Source organism: Capsella rubella, unplaced genomic scaffold (genome assembly GCF_000375325.1).
Source record: "Capsella rubella cultivar Monte Gargano unplaced genomic scaffold, Caprub1_0 scaffold_6, whole genome shotgun sequence".
NCBI lineage: Eukaryota > Viridiplantae > Streptophyta > Magnoliopsida > Brassicales > Brassicaceae > Capsella > Capsella rubella.
The window spans coordinates 6,384,598-6,402,368 of NW_006238918.1; the positions used below are offsets into that span (position 1 = coordinate 6,384,598).

At 36.5% G+C, this 17,771-nt stretch overlaps 4 protein-coding genes across 5 annotated transcripts; all 4 read right to left on the minus strand.

Moving 5' to 3' along the window:
• Positions 1 to 36: 36 nt before the first annotated feature.
• On the minus strand, positions 37 to 3,529 carry LOC17882722 (mitogen-activated protein kinase 16). The gene is made up of 10 exons (XM_006289552.2): positions 2,943 to 3,529; positions 2,376 to 2,784; positions 2,162 to 2,289; positions 2,006 to 2,065; positions 1,709 to 1,858; positions 1,471 to 1,626; positions 1,177 to 1,388; positions 986 to 1,090; positions 727 to 899; positions 37 to 600 (listed from the first exon to the last, which is right to left on the minus strand). The coding sequence occupies exons 1-10, from the start codon at positions 2,964 to 2,966 to the stop codon at positions 320 to 322; spliced, it is 1,698 nt and encodes a 565-aa protein (XP_006289614.2). The 5' UTR covers positions 2,967 to 3,529; the 3' UTR covers positions 37 to 319.
• A 1,998-nt stretch (positions 3,530 to 5,527) lies between these two features.
• On the minus strand, positions 5,528 to 10,134 carry LOC17883738 (pentatricopeptide repeat-containing protein At5g19020, mitochondrial). Its single transcript, XM_023781292.1, is given in 4 exon segments — positions 5,528 to 7,742; positions 9,124 to 9,180; positions 9,182 to 9,221; positions 9,289 to 10,134. Coding segments are annotated over 4 exon segments (2,826 nt in total). The 5' UTR covers positions 10,017 to 10,134; the 3' UTR covers positions 5,528 to 5,741.
• Positions 10,135 to 10,569: 435 nt separating this feature from the next.
• On the minus strand, positions 10,570 to 11,855 carry LOC17881703 (sex-lethal homolog). The gene is made up of 4 exons (XM_006286331.2): positions 11,557 to 11,855; positions 11,407 to 11,475; positions 11,044 to 11,150; positions 10,570 to 10,764 (listed from the first exon to the last, which is right to left on the minus strand). Exons 1-4 carry the CDS (start codon positions 11,813 to 11,815, stop codon positions 10,666 to 10,668), a joined length of 534 nt encoding a protein of 177 aa, XP_006286393.1. The 5' UTR covers positions 11,816 to 11,855; the 3' UTR covers positions 10,570 to 10,665.
• Positions 11,856 to 13,829: 1,974 nt separating this feature from the next.
• Positions 13,830 to 15,766, minus strand: LOC17881630 (adenylate isopentenyltransferase 5, chloroplastic). 2 transcript variants are annotated; one of them, XM_006288109.2, is made up of 2 exons: positions 15,582 to 15,766; positions 13,830 to 15,454 (listed from the first exon to the last, which is right to left on the minus strand). In XM_006288109.2, exon 2 carries the CDS (start codon positions 15,435 to 15,437, stop codon positions 14,445 to 14,447), a length of 993 nt encoding a protein of 330 aa, XP_006288171.1. In that variant the 5' UTR covers positions 15,438 to 15,454; positions 15,582 to 15,766; the 3' UTR covers positions 13,830 to 14,444. The 2 variants fall into 2 exon arrangements, with proteins under 2 accessions (XP_006288171.1, XP_023636803.1); XM_023781035.1 differs by having other exon boundaries at positions 13,830 to 15,457.
• Positions 15,767 to 17,771: the final 2,005 nt, after the last annotated feature.

The window sequence follows — 17,771 nt, forward strand, 5'->3', positions numbered from 1 at the left end:
TCTCATTGTTTAACATAGTATTAGGTGAAACAGATATGAGTTCACGGGTTATAAGAATTGTAGGCAATATGACTGTTACAACATCGATAAACAAAGTTTGTCTTAAGAATACAAAGCTACTATGGATACATGACAGAAGCTATATAAGAAGACTTCTTTTATCTTCTCACCCTTCATTCTCTCATCTCACTTAAGCCATGTTTTACTCTCTTCATGTTTCGCTCTCTTGATAATGCGATGGATGGTTCAATGGACCTTCTCCTTTAGTTCTCGGTAAGACATTATGTGGTAAAGCTTCAACGAGATCAAAACATAATGTCTAGTACCAGCGACTCATTGCAGTATCTTGTGCTGCAGCCACTTTCTGTGGTATATACTGAGTGTTTGGTTTCAATCTGCTTGGACCTTCGGCAGCGGCACAATCTTCATCTGCTCTGTTGCTTTTGCTAGGTTGAGTCCTCTTTGGGTATTGCGAAGCGGCAGCTGGATTTCTAACCATCCTACGCTGTTGTTCAAGAGCTTCAACGCCTGTGGCTGCACCGCAGTTGTTATAGCGTAACACTGACCCAACTACTTTTCCAGGCCTAGCTACTGCAGCACCTGTTTCAATACAACCAGATAAATGTTTATAAAACAGAGTTGTAGTGCATAATAACATCCAGATAAATGTTTAAGGAAAAAGAGTTGTTCTGCATAACAACATTATATACAGACAGAGTGAGAGACCTTGGATTGTTTGAGGGACGTTAATAGGAATTCTCGACATTGGCATCTGGGCATTCCTGTCTGCACCTCGAGGTCTCTCGTCCCTAATGCTACACTTGGAAAGTCCATCAGTGACTTCAGCTGAATTCTGTTGTGCCATTGGATGATTGTTATCAGAGTACAATACGCAAGCCCTGCCAAAAAAAAAAAAAAGAGACTTCATTGTGTTGTTTCAAAAGAATCCCAAATTATAAGAAAATTTAAGGGAAGTAAAGCATACCTTGGTAATGATGCGTGCTGCTGCCTCTCAGGGGGATTATGAGTCGTACCATTCTTGTAGTGTTCCTCGAGGTAAGCAAACTGTTTCTTGAAATGTTCCACCGCACTGTGGAATGAATAACAAATAATTCAAAAGGTCATGGATGAGTACACAAGAATATAGTTATGAAGCAGATCAGCTCAGGACTATACCTAGGGTACATAAAGTTAGTTGGCTCTGATCCATCCAAGTATTCTTTAAGCATCTTTGGATGGTACTCCAGAGACTCTCTGTATATGAGCTCTCGAACGTCTTCTTTAGTGATTCTCCGCCTTTCAAACTCAAATTCCAACTTTGTGACAGGCTGAGCAGAGGGCTCTCTTTCAACCTTAGCTAAGCCCTTGAAGTATACATCTGCAAGTGCCTAAGGTAACACAAAACCATAATTTTAGTCTACAACCAAAGTGACATCATAAGGAGTGTAATGAACAAAATGTGTGAACCACCTCTTCAGCTGTAGGCCGATCCTTGGGTTCAAAAGCCAACATCCTTTCGAGAAGACGAAGAGCGAGAGGATCAGCATGTGGGAACTTATGTGAAAAAGGAATAGGCTTCTTCTTCCTCATGCTGCTTAAGTACCGTCTAGCTTTCTCGTTCCTCACCTGTCACATTCAAGTGCAAGCAATTCAGCCAAGAAAAAGAAACAATGCAGCTGTGTTAAGCATTGTGGAAACAGACACTGACCCTTCCAATGGCTTCGGCAGATGGAGTTCCCAACATATCAGTCATCAGATCCAATTGATGGACCACATTTTTCCCCGGGAAAAGAGGTTTCCCTGTTAAGAGCTCTGCAAAAATGCACCCGATACTCCATATATCTATTGCCGGTGTATACTGAGCATAAGCAAATATCAAAAGAAAAAAAAAACATTACTACAAAGTAGTTTACAATCAGCAGAATAAAGCTCTAGTGACTACTATTTTCCTATAAAAAAAGATTAGAAACATTGAATAAAAGAATATATGCACAATCATGGTTACCTTTGAGAAAAAGGATCCACATAGTTCTGGCGCCCGGTACCATCGAGTAGCTACATAGTCCTGCAATCACAAAGCAATTTAGTTTTCATACCAGAAAAAAAAAGAAAAGAAAAAAGAAGTGATCTTGTAAAGTGTAGGCATTTAATTACTACTCACAGTCCAGAATATCGCAGTTGGTGTATCATTGAAAGCAACTCTTGCGAGTCCAAAATCACAGATCTTGAGTTTGCAATCAGCATTTGCCAATATGTTTTTGGGTTTTAGATCCCGATGAAAGACATTAGCTGAAAGGAAAAAGAAAAACGTATCTTCAGAAAAAAATGATCCAAAACTTATGCTAATCTGTGATTTTTTTTGTTGCAAGCTTAACCTGTGTGTATATACTTGAGGCCACGGAGAAGCTGATAGAGGAAAAACTGGTAATGCTCAGGAGTCAAATCATCATTAGCCTTAATAACCTGATGCAGATCAGATTCCATGAGCTCGAAGACAACATAAATGTCTCTGAACTCTCTCCTTGAAGGGGGCAACAAGATGTGTTTGATCTCGACAATGTCTGGATGGCGTAAAAGTCTGAGAAGCTTGATCTCACGGAGAATGCGAGTTGCATCCGAAACATGCTCGAAAATATCATTGATCTTCTTGATGGCAACTTTCTCTCCAGTGTGTGTATCGTAAGCCGAGCAGACAACTCCATAGCTTCCTTTACCAATTACTTCTTCTATTCTGTATCTGCTTCCTTCACCATACTCCGTAAAGAAATCTAACTCCACTGATGACTGAATAAGAGATCAAAGCTAGTAACGATTAGGACTAAACCTAGAAGCCAGTTGGTAAGCGTGTAATAAGGATTGTTACAGATCCTAAGTAACATAATGAGATCTCACATCTCTCTAATAAGCAAATCTGAAATAAATATATATAGATAGAATTGGACCTTTTTGCGTTGATCAGGTTGCATCTTCAGCTACAGAGCATCCAAAATTACGGTTATGAAGTCTACTAAAACTTGGTGAGCTTCGAAAAATGCAACAAAGAAGTCTACAGAACTATGTAATTCCAACGCAATGTCAAAAAATAACCCAAAGCTCTATATCCAAATACCTAAATCGAGAATCAAAAGGAAATGAAGAAATAGTTCTGGAGAACTAAGGAGGCAAATCTCTGCAAGGAATACCTAATCGAGATTTCGTTGCTTTTGAAGTGAAATCAATGGAAGAGATAGAAGGGAAACAAAAAAAAATACAAACTTTGGATGGTTAAAATTTGAGAATCACTCTGAGATTGAAGAAAGACGAGGTTTTTAATCTTCTTCTTCGTCGATCAATCGCACACACTCTTGGAAATTGCAAAGAAAAATGGAGACAGCTGTTGAAAGCCGAGAGAAGATTTTAAAAACCAAAAAAATTGATCCTTCTGAGCTTAGCAAGTTCGTTTATAGGATCTGAATCTCACAAGGCGAGATAGTTTTGAAAGAAGAAAGTGCAGAGAGAAAGAGAGAGAGAGAGAGATCTAAAATGTATAAAGATGAAGAAGAGAGAAACAGAACAACTACGATGTTCTCTTGTATTAATATGATTTATTATTTTATGTTTTATTTTTTTGGGGGTGTGATAATTGAAAAAGCGGATAAGTGGAGTCTGATTATCGAAGTACGAAAAGTCCAATTTGCCCCCAGGTTTATGGGTACTCGCGACTGTTGCAAAAACTTGCTTTGGATAATGTCCAAACCACAATAATATTTTTTTTTTTTTTTTGTCATCTGAATATATTTATAAAAGCAAAGGTACATTTTGAGATTACAATATTTGGATATTTTTGTTTAAACTATTATATTATTTTTATTTAAATATTCAAGGGTGCATTTTACAACTACAAACCCTGATTGGAAGTCAAAAATAAAGGAAAAGCCTACAAACTTTATTCAATTATCCCTTTAAAACTTAGTTGGAATTATTAAAAAAAAAAACAGTATCCAACAAGCTAAAATAAAAGGTTAAACTGGCAAAGATTTAGGAAATGATCGTGGAATTGAAGATAAATTATCTTTTAGATAGAAAAATTTATACAATCATCTAACTAATTATTTTTATTTAAGTAATCAAAGATTATTGATAATTTAATTAATATAATAATATTTTTTTTTGTTTTAATTATATCTCGTTTTGTATTTACATAAATTAAGATTTATTATTTTACCATTTGTAAATGTTGAACTTTATCAAACATCTGCCCTTAAAATTTGATAAATTTATCTTATATTGTGATTGTTAAAATGAGAATGAAGTAAATAATATATTGGAGACAATGGACTTGATATAGTTCAAACATTGCAAACATAATTAGACTTGATATAGTGAGTGTCATAAATTTTGGATTTTGTGTACAACAAACGTGTTCAAATTTTATGTTCCTTAGGCCATCTCCATGGGTTATTTTTTGTGAATGTCTTAAAGTCTAAAAAAATGTCTTTATGTGCCTACTTAAAGACATTTTAACATCATTTGTCTTTAAAATTAATTATAATATGTAGACATCCATAAAAAAAATGACTAATAGAGATGGTCTAATATTGATGTACATGATTGACACATGTTGTCCATACATAGTTATATTTTCTTTATTATTTTTCTTTGTTTATCTATCAAACTCTTTGAAAATCGAGATTGTACATGTTTTTATTTATTAGCTATGTTTTGAATCAAAAAAAAAATTCAACTACACACTTTAGTCCATTTCATTTATAGTCCAAATATCATAGACATTAAATTTGATTTGTGAGCGCTATAAAATCTATCTTTGAACTTGTTTATTCTCTGTTTTAACTACGATACAACGTTTTTGTATTCACAAGTACGTTTAGGAATATTAGATGATACGGTCGGGTGTAACACATATCACCTGATTCAATAGAAATACTATGATTTTATGAGAAATTTGTTCTTTTATAAATCATTGTGCGTGATTATCTTTGTGTTAATTGAAATTAACTTTTATAAATTACAACTGAAATTAATAAGTGTAACTTTTATTTTAATTATTTTAAGATGTGTATTTGATCATATTAACATCATATTTTTATATATATATATATATATATATATATATATTTTGGTTATATTTTGAAAATATCTCATGATAGATAACAATAATCGCCAAAAAAATCAATAAAATACCCAAAAAAATAAAAAATAAGACCAGCTGATAAATTAATTTTAATAAAACAAGAATATTTGATTTTCATATTCAGATAATAAACAAATCCAAAATAAACCAAGGGGTGGACGAAGGGACATAAAGAACCGTGGAAATGCTTCAGTCCATGTGCATCACATGACTTTTATTATGAGCTATCCATAAAACACCAAAAACTAATAATTAATCTTTTTCTTAACTTCACTAATCATTGTTTCTTTTCTGTATTAATAAAAGTTAAAGAGTCGTCTTACCAAAAAAAAATAGTTAAAGAGTCGTTATTGTTTATTCAACGCAGCGATTAGAAGCCAAGCTTCACCGAATAACTAACTGAACGATTCAAATTACTACATTAGTTTTATTTTCTAATGTTAAGAAATCATTTTTCTTTGGTTAAAATGAGAAGAATATCAAAATAAAAAATACAAGCGTTTTCGTTTGGACAATATTATAAAACAGAAAATCCACGCGGCGCTTATGTATCTAACTCGTTTCTACTAGGCCCATAAACAAGGCCCAGTAAAGAGACTCGAGACACAATTCAAACAACACCACTGAAGGCACGTGACCACTCAACATCTTTCGTCCGCATCTCTTCTCTGACCGAAGCTACATCTTCCCATCTCCCTGCGTCTGCATAAACGTTCGAAAGCATCACTTTGCATCCTCCGTGAGATGGATCCATTGCCGCTAGCTCGTTTGCCGCAAGCTCGGCGATCTCGACGTTCCCATGAGTCCGTGAAGCCGATAATAGCATCCCCCATATCATTACATCCGCCTTTACTGGCATCTTCTTGATCATTTCTTTTGCTTCCTCTAATTTCCCAGCTTTCCCCAATAAATCAACCATACATCCGTAATGCTTAATGTCTGGCTTGATCCCGTGATCTCTTTTCATGCTTTCGAAATACGTTTTACCTAACTCCACTAGGCCTGCATGGCAGCATGCGCTCAAGACACCTACAAATGTGATGCTGTTCGGTTTAATTGGGAGAGATTGGAGGTCAGAGTAAAGATCAAGAGCTAGTTTTGCATGGCCATGTGTCGCAGACCCGCAAATAATTGCGTTCCAAGGAGAGATAGTTGACGAGCAGATGCTCTTTGTCTGACGAAAAACGTTTAGAGCGGTTTCGATGCTACCGCATTTGACATACATGTCGATTATAGCGGCAGTTAGATTGTTGTTGGGAGGAATTGAGCTACGGGTTAGATACTCGTGTGCTCTTATCCCTTCTTCCAGTGATCCTAGAGTTGAAATTGCAGAGAAAACACTCACCATTGTGATTGCATCTGGTTTCACTTGGCTACTATTGATCATTTCGCTAAAGAGATGAAGAGCTAACTGAGGCGAAAGACTCTGTGCGTAACCCGATATCATAGCATTCCATGAAAAGATATCTTTATCACGAGTCTGATTAAATACTTCTCTTGCCTGTTCAACCATTCCATTCTTCACAAATCCTGCAATCAGCGCGTTTCTTGACGCAATGTGGTCCTTAATGCTTACTTCAAATTGCTGAAGAGCGAGTCTCATGTCAGTAGAGACGGAGTAGAAATGTATGATCGTTGCTTGTATGAAATCATAACAATCTAAACCCATTTTCACGATGGTACCATGAAGTTGCAAGCCATTTGAACTGCCCGATGCTCGAGCTGAAGCCGAGAGAAGGTCCACCATCATAACTTCACTAGGCTTCATTCCACAGCGCAACATCTCGGTGTAGAAAACCAAAGCTTCATCAAGCTGATTCTTTTGGAGACTCCCATCAATCATGGTTCCCCACGAGACAATATCTTTCTCAGTAATCTGAGCAAACAATTCCTTAGCCTGTTCGATAAGTCCAGCTTTTGAGTACCCATTTAACATCACGTTCCAGGTTACTAAATTTCTGTCAGGCATTTCATCAAACAACTGCCGAGCATCCTTCAACCATGCGCAGACACAATACATATGCAGCAAATTCGTCGAAACAAAGACCCGATCAACAAGCTTCAGCTTTATAGCTAAACTCTGCAACATCCTGCAATCCCAAATCCCACCCAAATGTGAACAAGCGGATATAACAGTGGCCAAAGTCACTTCATTTAGCATAATTCCCAAGTTTCTCATCTCACTGAAAAGCTCCATAGCTTCACTCCACCGATCATTTTGAGCGTAACCCTTTATCAAAGTAGTATACGAAACACAGCTTCTCTCAGGCATTACGTCGAACAACTTAAGCGCGTCCCCAAGTCGACGAGATCTGACATACCCATCAACCATAATATTGAATGAAGCAGAATCAAGCTTCGCATGATTTCGAAAAACAGATTCTGCATCTGCCAAGACACGGCATTTAGCGTACATGTTAAGAACGCTATTGCAGATATATCCATTGGAATCAAGACCAGATTTTAAAACACGGCCATGTATTTGTCGGCCACAAGATATGTCATTACTGGAAGCGCATGATCCAAGAGCAGAGACGAGTACTCGTTCACTATTGGGACTCTCGCCGGAGAAATCGAATTGGTTCAGACAAGGAGCAGAGAAACATCTCGCCTGCTGAGGAAACACGACCCAACACCAACGAAACCGGTGAACGTGGATCGATTTGATCATATGAGACCATGAGAGCAACAAAACTAAACCTTCAAGTTCGAGTTTATATAATTTTCTCTCGTCCTCTAAGCTCACATAGTATAGATACTGTATATAGTTTCTTCTGGTTTGTTCAGGAACAAAAATAAATCATTATTATATGCATTAATAAAAGACTAAAAATATTAAATGCAACGAAAAATACATCTGAAATTGGCATTGGAATTTTCTGAGTATATATATTAGTTGATTCCACAGAGGAAGTGATCAAGATCTATTTAGTTTCAGGGATTTAACTACTGTATATGAAATGGAGAAATAAACAATAATTTTATATTTTCCTCCAAAGTTTTGAATCAATGTAATCCGAGAAGAAGAAGAAGCTCTGGAATTGTATATCTGCAACTGCAACATTTTAATGTGACATATCTCTAAGTATACACTGGAAAGTTTCCGGATCAGCGATTGTCTACACATCCCTTTACAGCTATTTTTGCCGACGATCTGCAGAGAATAGGTGCAAACAAAGTAAGAGACACAGCAGAAGATTGAATATCACAGCGAATCAAACCGGAATCCTTAAAAGCTTTGTTTATAATCAAGAATCATTGGCCTTTACGATGAATCCAGGAATCACCAAGATAATAAGAAAGCAAAGTACTAGAAGATGTAAATACATATATTTGTTACAGATAGAAATGAGGTGTTTCCTCTATGGTAGGCAATAAACTAGAAGCTAGCCATATTGTAAACGCAAGTCTATCGAGTGGAACCACTTCTCAACAGAAATGGACATGTTCATGGCAAAATTATGAATTTACTCTTTCAAAATAGCTTAAATCCTTTTAGAAAAATCTCAGTGAGGCAGAAGAAACATTTCCCGCTTTCTTCACAGTATTGACTGACCCATTACTTCATACTCTAAACCTGATCCTAAAGCTTATAACTTTTTGGCATCTCGTTATCCAGTTGAGCTATTACATAGGTTTCCCAAACTGAAGACCTGAACTTTACACAACTAGATAAAAGTGAAATCGGGGAGATTTCAAATCGCATCTGGTACATGATACACATGTTCCATGATTATAGCATTGGCTGCATGTGAGCTAACTCTTCCAACCAGACAAACATTTACATCAGACAACTAGAGCCATGTTCAATTGTTTTTCTTTGATCTCTCAGAAAGAAGATTCAATCTGCCAAAAGATAACAGCATATCTTTGAAGCCCATAATCGGAAAACTATCTATCCATAAATTGACAATTCTGCTCATCATTACAACTGGAATAAGCACCATAGTCGATCAGAAATGCGTATCAAAGCCAAAGGATTTTTCAGTAACTGGTCTCAAACTGATGATCAATGGCACAAAAAACGTTGCAAGAACAGAATTAATGGCAATTGCATAAACCTACAGATTCACTAGTCACCAAATTCCAACTAACCAAATTCACAAACCAATGCAAGAACATGACTAACAACAATTTTGAGTTAGAAAGGCACTTACTTTTTATGACGGCGACCTCTCTTAGGTCCCCAACCTTCAAGCTTAGCAATAGAGCAACCACACTTTGATCGGAAAATCAAAACAGCTCTACCATTAAGCGGAGCCATCTTCCTAAGCTCATCTCTCAAACACTCGTAATCAGGATTGCTCTCACTACCTCCTTTCCACGGCAACCGATCAATCTCCTTAACCGAACCCGATTTAACACATTCCTCTGTCTGTAACTGCAAATCAAACTCCATAGCTTTCTTCAATCCTTTACACTTAGGGTTACGACATTTCCTCGATCTTGATCCGCAGCATAGGTCTAGAAACGCAACCGACGCCGCGAAGAAGACAGCGAACGCGAAGAAGAACGACACCGGAGGAGAAGGTATTCCGGAGAGATGATGATCGTCATCGTCGGAATCGTGATCGTGATCGGAGGAGAAGAAGATGAGAGGAGGGATGAGAGAGGAGAAAGAGAGAGCGATTGAAGGGAAATGAGAGGAGAGGAGAGATAAAGAGTGGATTAGGTAAGAGAAGTAAGAGGAGAGGAGGAATGTGCCGGAGAAGAGGACGAGGATTAGGATTAAGAGGTCGAGGGTCGCCGACGGTGAATGCTTGCAGAGATGGAGAGAAGAGGAGGAGCTTTGTTTAGCAGCGGATCTAGAGGATGGGGGCATGCTGGCGGAAGCGTCTTCTGCGGCGGTGGCGGTCGTGGCGGAGACAAGGAGGAGACGGAGCATGTTAGGAGGAGGAGGAAGACGATGGCCGCTTTTCTTTACATATAACTTTTTATATGTATAGGTTTCGTCATTTCGGCAATAAATTTTAAAATTTTGAGAAATTTTTTTTTTTTGTGGAAATATAAAGAGTCACGAGAGAAGTAATATTAGAAAAAATATTCAATTTAAAATAAAAATAAAAATGTGGAAAAACGAGAATAAATTTGCCGACACTTTGCTTCTCGACCGATAGATATAGAATGTAATGTAGTAAGAATTTGAACGAAATTGTTAAATATCAAAATGTAAAAACATTAACGTGTTTAGATGCTTGATTTACGTAGTTAAGTGGGTTTTTGGAATTCGTAAAAGCGTTGTTAGGCTCTACAACAGTATAAGCTTAAGACTGATTCACGTAAATGAATCGAGTCAAATCTAGTCACGGATGAAGTGTTTAGGTGTCCAAGAGTTAAGACAGTCGAAGAAGTCATTAAGTTTTCTTTTTATCTCCGTCAGTACTTTGATGAATTTTTGTTTGTTTACTTGTAGCCATAAAAATCGCATAAGAGAGAACTTTGAATTCAATGTGATATTGATTACTTGATTTACTTCCGACCTTTGGAATCCGAGTTACATAGTACTAGTATTACATTCGCTCATTTAAGATGATTTATGATTTATTTACAAAAAGGAAACCGGAATGTGGTTTACGGTGACGGGACAATCCAGGCTGACCAAATTTAACAAGAATGAACCTGCCATCAAAGAACTAAACCAGCAAAAAAAAAAAAAAGTGTCAACTGTCAATAACAATTTTATGTTATTTGTTCAAGCATCTCAAAACCAAAATCTAGAATTAAGGATATGAGGCTAGTCTCGGGCGGGTTATGGTATTGGTCGAGAGTTTTCAAGTTCTTATCAGGTTCTTGAAACCTGGGATCAAGCTACAAGTTCTTGCAAAACAATCCTTGACAACCTACCAAAGCATGAACCACCAACCGCAGAGAGTAAACATGTTTATTGAGTTTCAAAGAAGCTTGTAATATACCTTTCCATTCATAGCTTCCACAGCCAACTGTGCATCCTCTTTGCTGTTGAACCAAACATATCCATATCCTAGAGACTGCTGAGTCTTTTCGTTTATGATGATTTTCACTGCCAACAAAAAAAATAGTTTAAAGCATTGTAAGAAAACAAGATCGTGCTGGCAAATTCCTTAACCAAATTAGTGTATGTTTTACAATTCTATGTTCTCCAGCGAAGAAAACCACAAAGACACTACAGAGCGTGTGTGATGACTGAAACCTCCCTAACTCAATCCTATTAGTCTTAACAACTGCTTCATGATGACTCGTGTATACGACTCCTATCTGAAGCTAAAAATGTGATTCCATTAAAGAAACAGACTCACCATTGCTAACTTGTCCAAACTCAGAGAAGACTATCTTTAACCGACCTTCACTAACTGAATCTGGAATCCCTGTAGATCATTATAACCCAAAAAAGTGGATTCAGTTTTGGTATAAACCTGGCTACATACAAAAACAGAAATCAGGCGTACCCTTCACGAAAATTGAAGTGATCGAAGTAGAGAGAGAAGAAGATACTTCTCCAATTTCATCATACGAATTAGCTCCGGCGACGCAGCTGATGGTCCGTAGAGGAGAACAGGGTTTGCTTCTCGCCGTTTGAAATGAAGAAACCAAACGATATATCGGAGTTTCCGTCATTGATAGAGTCAACGTTCTCTGATTTTGAGATGGTCCAAAGAATTGGTGATTGTGTACAGTCGGGAATGAAATCGACTGAGATAGTGCCATCTCCGTCGAGTAGTAAGTCACCGGCGACAAAACCTTAAGGAGAGAGGTAAAGTTCTACAACACAGTTTTTAGTTTATTTTCGGCTCATTAGCTTATCCATTAGGCTTAACTGGAAATTTGGGCCTAATATCTCAGCCCATTTAAAATGAGTTCAGTTGATGTTTGCTTGACTGAGAGAGTCACTGACTCACTGGCCAGTAAATTGTAAATTTTAAAAAAAATGTAAATTCTTTTAGTGGTCGAGAATTAAGATTCGTACTTGCTATTTTAGCTGCTCTAATTCGCGATGTTATTTTCATAATTCCACCAATACCACACGAGAATAAAGATTAGCAACTTGTCATATAAACATACTTAATCATTAATTAATATTGCCCATATAACTTTGTCTTCAGATTTCAAAGATGATGAGACTTAACTGACTAATGCATGCATCTTTCCAAATAACAGTTTCTTCGATCGTGTAAGTTATTCTTTAATAAATAATTCATTTAGTATGAAAGTCTTAGCTTTATATAATGACTGATTTGAAAGTACATAGAAGTGGAACTTACTTTACTTGGCCTAAATAAAACTGAGTTAGTCAAATCACTCGACAAGAAATAAAATACAAAACGAAAACATGGATTCGCTTAAGAAAATGAAAATAATTCAAGAATGCCCATTGATATTGAGTTGTTTTCTTTGACGACACGCATTGATGCAAAAGCTGTAAGATAAATAAAGTAATAATTGAAATGTTAGAAGGAAAAAAAATATATTATGTTAGGAAGAACAGCTTGTGGCTCGAATACATCTAACGTGTTAGACCAAAGCTATAATAATTGAGGCATTCAAAACTCGTAAGGCAACTTGGCTAATGGGAATAGTTTTTGACATTCATCACACATTTTGGTCCAATTATTAAAAATTTTACAATATTTATACCTCAACAAATGCAATTTAGTTATGAAATATAATAATTTGTCTATTGGTAGCATAATGTACGAAGAACGCGTATTGGTGGTAGACAATAAGGTTAACTATCGTTAGCGAGTTAACAAATTACATGTTCTAGTATATATGATTTGTATATATATACTCGAATCAAATGCGTGCAACTGATAAGTAGTCATGGTTTTAAAGTTAATTTATCATTAAATCACCTAAATTCAGCTAGTTTTTTTCACACCAAAAAACCTAGTTCGAAATTGCATATTTGTCCAATTGTCACTCTAGTCTGATTTAGCATGTAGCAATTGATAAACAAGAATTTTACGATGCAGCCAGTCACAAACTTGAATATCGGGTAATTCAACTACATGCATGAAATTCCTGTATGACAGATGAACTGCATGAAAGATAGAATAAACTACGTGAGAAATGAAACTAAACCGTTTACACATCCCAACAAGGCAACAATCATAAATACATAGATGTCATGTTTTAGATAACAAAGATGTGCATGGAAGTTAGTGGAAGACTGAGAATAGTAGATAATAAGATAAATTGTTTTCACATTTAGGTATGTGGGATCGAATTATTCTAACAATAGCATCTTTTTTTTTTCTTTTTTGTCGTCAAACAATAGCTTCTTTAAGAAATTCGGTGATTGGTATTGGTTGTTTTCCGTACACACATGTATCTGTTATATTGTAAGGATTTTTTTTTTCTTGGGGTCAAGAATATAAGGTTAATTATAGAAAATAAAGCTATGCCAATTTGTTAGAATTCAAGGTCAAGCGAGTTTTCATATTTTGGGTAAGAGATGGAGAGAAACGGTGTGTGGCGGTGGCCGGTGGGGGTAGTAGTGGGCACATCAAACTCACACAAGAATCTCTTCCTTTGGAATAATATTAAGATTTGATTATACTAATGTTTTCTTCTTATGGACAAAAGCCAGATGTATTATTATGTCTTAATTAATCCATATTCGTCTTTGTTAACGAACTTGATAAATAGATAGTAAAAGGCTAAAAAGATTATCCATGAAACATGAATTTTGTTTTTATAAACAGCCAAAAACTATATAATGGACAGAGACAACAACAAATCATAAAACAAAACACTAATTAAGAGCCGTTTGATTGAATTATTATTTAGTAGTAACCACATCACGTCACAACTGGAGGACCCAAACACACGTATCGGACGGCAACACGCCGTTCCAAACTTAAACTCTTTGTTTAGTCCGTTAGATCCCTCTTTATTCTTTTTCTTATTGAGCTAAACCGCGTTGACCAACGACATCTTTTGTCTTATATAGCCTATATAGCCTAATCCACCGTATAAACCGTACACTATTCCGGACCAGATCCTAGCCCTATAAAGTACCTATACCGGAAAATAAAGAAACCACAAGGGAACAACTGTTCTGCGTCCGCCCCGCGCGTGCGCTTCAGTTCCCCTCAAAACCGATTTTTGTTTTTTTCCCGTTAAACCGGAAGACACTTTTTTTAGTTGTGTAATGAAAACGTCACCATCTTCTCCGAGACAGTGTCGACCCATCTCGCCACCTGGCATTATCATGGCTTGGTTATATCCTTTTTCCGACCAATCTCGCCACGTGTCATTTATTGTGGCTTTTTCCGCTCTTAAACTTCCCTTTTTTGTCATATATATATATTTTCCATCTGTTATTTTTTTTGTTTCACCGTGAAATCGCTGCCACGGCGGCTGGGAGCGGCGGAACGGCCGAGATCTCTGGTAGGAGAATATCGTTGCGGTCCAAATGGTGGTCTTCGCTGTAGTTTAGGAACCTATCGACGGCCATTGCGCACGGGCGAGCCACCGTGTTCTCCCAAGCCTCGTCCGCTTCTTCTCCTCTCCTGAGGAAAACCTCCGTCGCGTCGACGCGGTGCATGTTCCATTTCCACTGCTTGTAAAGCCTCTGAATCTTCTGTAATTGACGGCACGCAAGCAAACAGTTGTTCTCTTTAATTTTCTTGATCGCTGTTTCAAGAAGTCTTTCCGTCGTCTCCGCCGGATAATTCCTCATCTCCGACCGGAGAAATTCGTCTAGCTCCGGGACTCCGATGGCACGGCGAATCCCGGCGGAGTAATCAGAAGAGGACGGATCAAAGATGCGGCGAACCTCGTCGACGAGTCCCATCTCAACCATCTTATCGACTCGCTCCGAGACAAACGAGTGTAAAACCGGTTTTGAGACGTCAACCCACAAGAAACAGCAATTGTACCTTAACCGGAAGTCAACGCAATCGTTGACCAAAGCCTCGATGTAAGAATTAGAACCACCGGCTATGATGGGGACACGATCTCTCTGGACGATGGACTCGACGGCCCTGATCGCTTCCCTTTGGAAATCCTCTGCCGTGAAATCTTGGTAAGTGTCGTGGACGGTGCCGAGAAGGTGGTGAGGGACGCCGAGGCTTTCCTCTGGAGTGACTTTGTTGGTGACTATGTCGAGACCTTTGTAGACTTGGATCTTGTCGGAGTTTACGATCTCCGCCGGAAAACGAGTGGCCAAGTCGATGGCGAGACGGGATTTACCGGTTCCGGTGGCTCCCATGACGAAAACGACCTTGTCTTTTCGCCGGAAAAACGGAACGTCGACCATGTTTCCTTGGAAGTTTAACAATGGTTGATGAATCACTTGTCTTAGAGTCGCCATGCATGGCTTCATTCTTATAAAAACTTCCCCTGCTGGATAAATTTTATATATAATTTTATATTTTAAAGACAGATCTAATTAGAAAGAAAGCATAATAACATGCAAATAGATTCGTTTGGGGTCAAAGTTGAGACACCGTTCCCGGATTTTACTAACCTTGAAGTGGCTTGTTCCCCGGAGCACTGTCTCTTCCCTGTCAATCGCTATAACAATATAATCTTCTTTTTTTCTTGTTAATAAATGTAAGTAGAGGCAAGTTAAAGATTCTAGCTCAGGTGTGTATGTGATAGTTACTTACGTATGCATGATATAATATATATAGAGATACTGAAACTATGATCTTTGCTCTCTCAACCAGCATATGTTGATGAAGAAAGATCGGGGCTTCGAAGAATTTATAGTGGCTGGAATGTTACAGTGACATGCTGTTCGTTTTGTTTTTATATATATTTTTACAGACACTTGCTCCATAACACGTGTCTCAAAATGATACATACATATATCACTACAGGTCTACAGCTTCACTAAAGAATCATTGAGTGTGATTGGTTCTGTCACTAATTAGTATAACGAAAACAACAAAAGTGATTTAAGTTTGTTTCTATCGTCGAAACAACTCTGATGGTGCCTCTTTGAAGACATCTGAACTGTTTCTTTAGCATCTACGACAGTGAATCTATAGCTAATTGTTCAAAACCAGCAGGCAAGCTAAAGAAAAAAACAAAAACAAAAATTCTAAACCATTTTCTAAAGTTTTTCGAGAAAATATTTGCTCGATAGAAGAAATCTCAAATACCCTAGCATGTTTGATTGGACCTTATTAACATACGAATATAGAAATATAATTTCAAAGTTAGTGGAATCAACTAAAACTATATTGGTTATGCGATTTCTGACTCGAATAAATTAAGGTCTCGAAGCTCTTTTATTGTTTTTGGCTTTCGGTATTTCGCTTTTTCTTATTTGGCTTATTCCCAAACACCCATTTTGTTTTTTTGTTAATTGCCACTAACTCTTCTTAATTGAAATGTTTAAACATGTATATAGTACAATGTTACGGGTGTTTACTGTTTAGGTAAACAAAACATTGAAAACTTTTGATGGAAAAATCACATCAATAGCCTATCAAACCTAAAAGCTCTTAGAACAAAAAAATTATTCCTCCAGATTTGATTGAAATTTATAGATTTGAAGCACTATTTTTTTTTTCTTTCATATGCCTAGAATCACAAAAATTAATGAATACTTAATATTCTAAAAGTTTTTAAACGTATAAAGATGTGTTTTGTTAGGAAACTGAATGTGACCATGCATGCAAAAAATGAATCAAATAGTACAAGATTCGTTTGCAATTCACTTCATATATTTTATATACCAAGAAAACAAATATGAAAAAACCAACCCATCACTGGAACTTAGAAAAGATAACTACTCAAAACTTAAATAACCTGATACAAATCTTATGAGAAGAGACATAATTCATATAAAAATCATTTTGTACGAGTGTTCTTATCATTAAGACAAACATAGATTATATCATATATGATGAATTGAAGTTAGTGGGTTGGACTAAATTTATATTTTGATTTGACGTTTAGTGTATGAATAAATTAAGATATCATATTGGGTTAACCTCTAACGATAAAATTGATGATGTATAGTGTCGTTCAAATTTTTCGAAACAATGTTTATCGATTACAAAGTTTAATAGTTACATGCACGCTTGTTATTATAAAAAAAAAGTATATCATAAGAAAAAATATTCCATTTTTATGGCCTCAAGGACCAACCAAAAGCCTCTAAGGTCAGACTTTGAGATTTGATTGGCCATTGACCACGTCGAGTTTTTTTCTATCTTTTTTTTTTCCGATCGAAGAAGTCCCTCACGTGGGTCACCACTATAAGAGAATATAACAAAGTTAATATATAATATTGATGGTTGTTGTGCAAATATTACAATGAAAAATGTTTAGTAATGCATCGGAAAAAGATTAGATAAAATAATCATATTTTTCTCAAAAAATACTGCCTGAAAGAATGTAAAAACTCAATGAAAAGTTATACTAATTAACTTGTTGCATAGTTTACCAAGAAAATAATGGTGATATATAAAAATTATAATCTACAACTCATGCATGCATAATATATCTTGTATTGAATATTTATGTACCAATTCTATACATATATATACTCAATATACATTATATCTTATTTTGCACAATGGAATTATATATATGCAAATATATATATGCATAGTGTTAATTCTAGAAATGACATGCATGGTCGAAGTAGGGGTTGACGTAATGTTGAAATAGAATTTTAATAAAATGTCTACCGGTTGACAAG

Excerpts from the sequence above, each read along its gene's own strand:
- LOC17881630 (XM_006288109.2), bottom strand. The coding sequence starts at position 15,437 with ATGAAGCCATGCATGGCGACTCTAAGACAAGTGATTCATCAACCATTG.
- LOC17882722 (XM_006289552.2), bottom strand. The coding sequence starts at position 2,966 with ATGCAACCTGATCAACGCAAAAAG. Across the intron at positions 900-985 it reads CAGCACGCATCATTACCAAG|GGCTTGCGTATTGTACTCTG; the intron begins GTATGCTTTACT and ends TTTTTTTGGCAG. Across the intron at positions 601-726 it reads CGTCCCTCAAACAATCCAAG|GTGCTGCAGTAGCTAGGCCT; the intron begins GTCTCTCACTCT and ends GTATTGAAACAG.
- LOC17881703 (XM_006286331.2), bottom strand. The coding sequence starts at position 11,815 with ATGGCACTATCTCAGTCGATTTCATTCCCGACTGTACACAATCACCAA. Across the intron at positions 11,151-11,406 it reads GTTTGGACAAGTTAGCAATG|TGAAAATCATCATAAACGAA; the intron begins GTGAGTCTGTTT and ends TTTTGTTGGCAG. Across the intron at positions 10,765-11,043 it reads TGGAAGCTATGAATGGAAAG|TTCTTTGATGGCAGGTTCAT; the intron begins GTATATTACAAG and ends TTGCTGGTTTAG.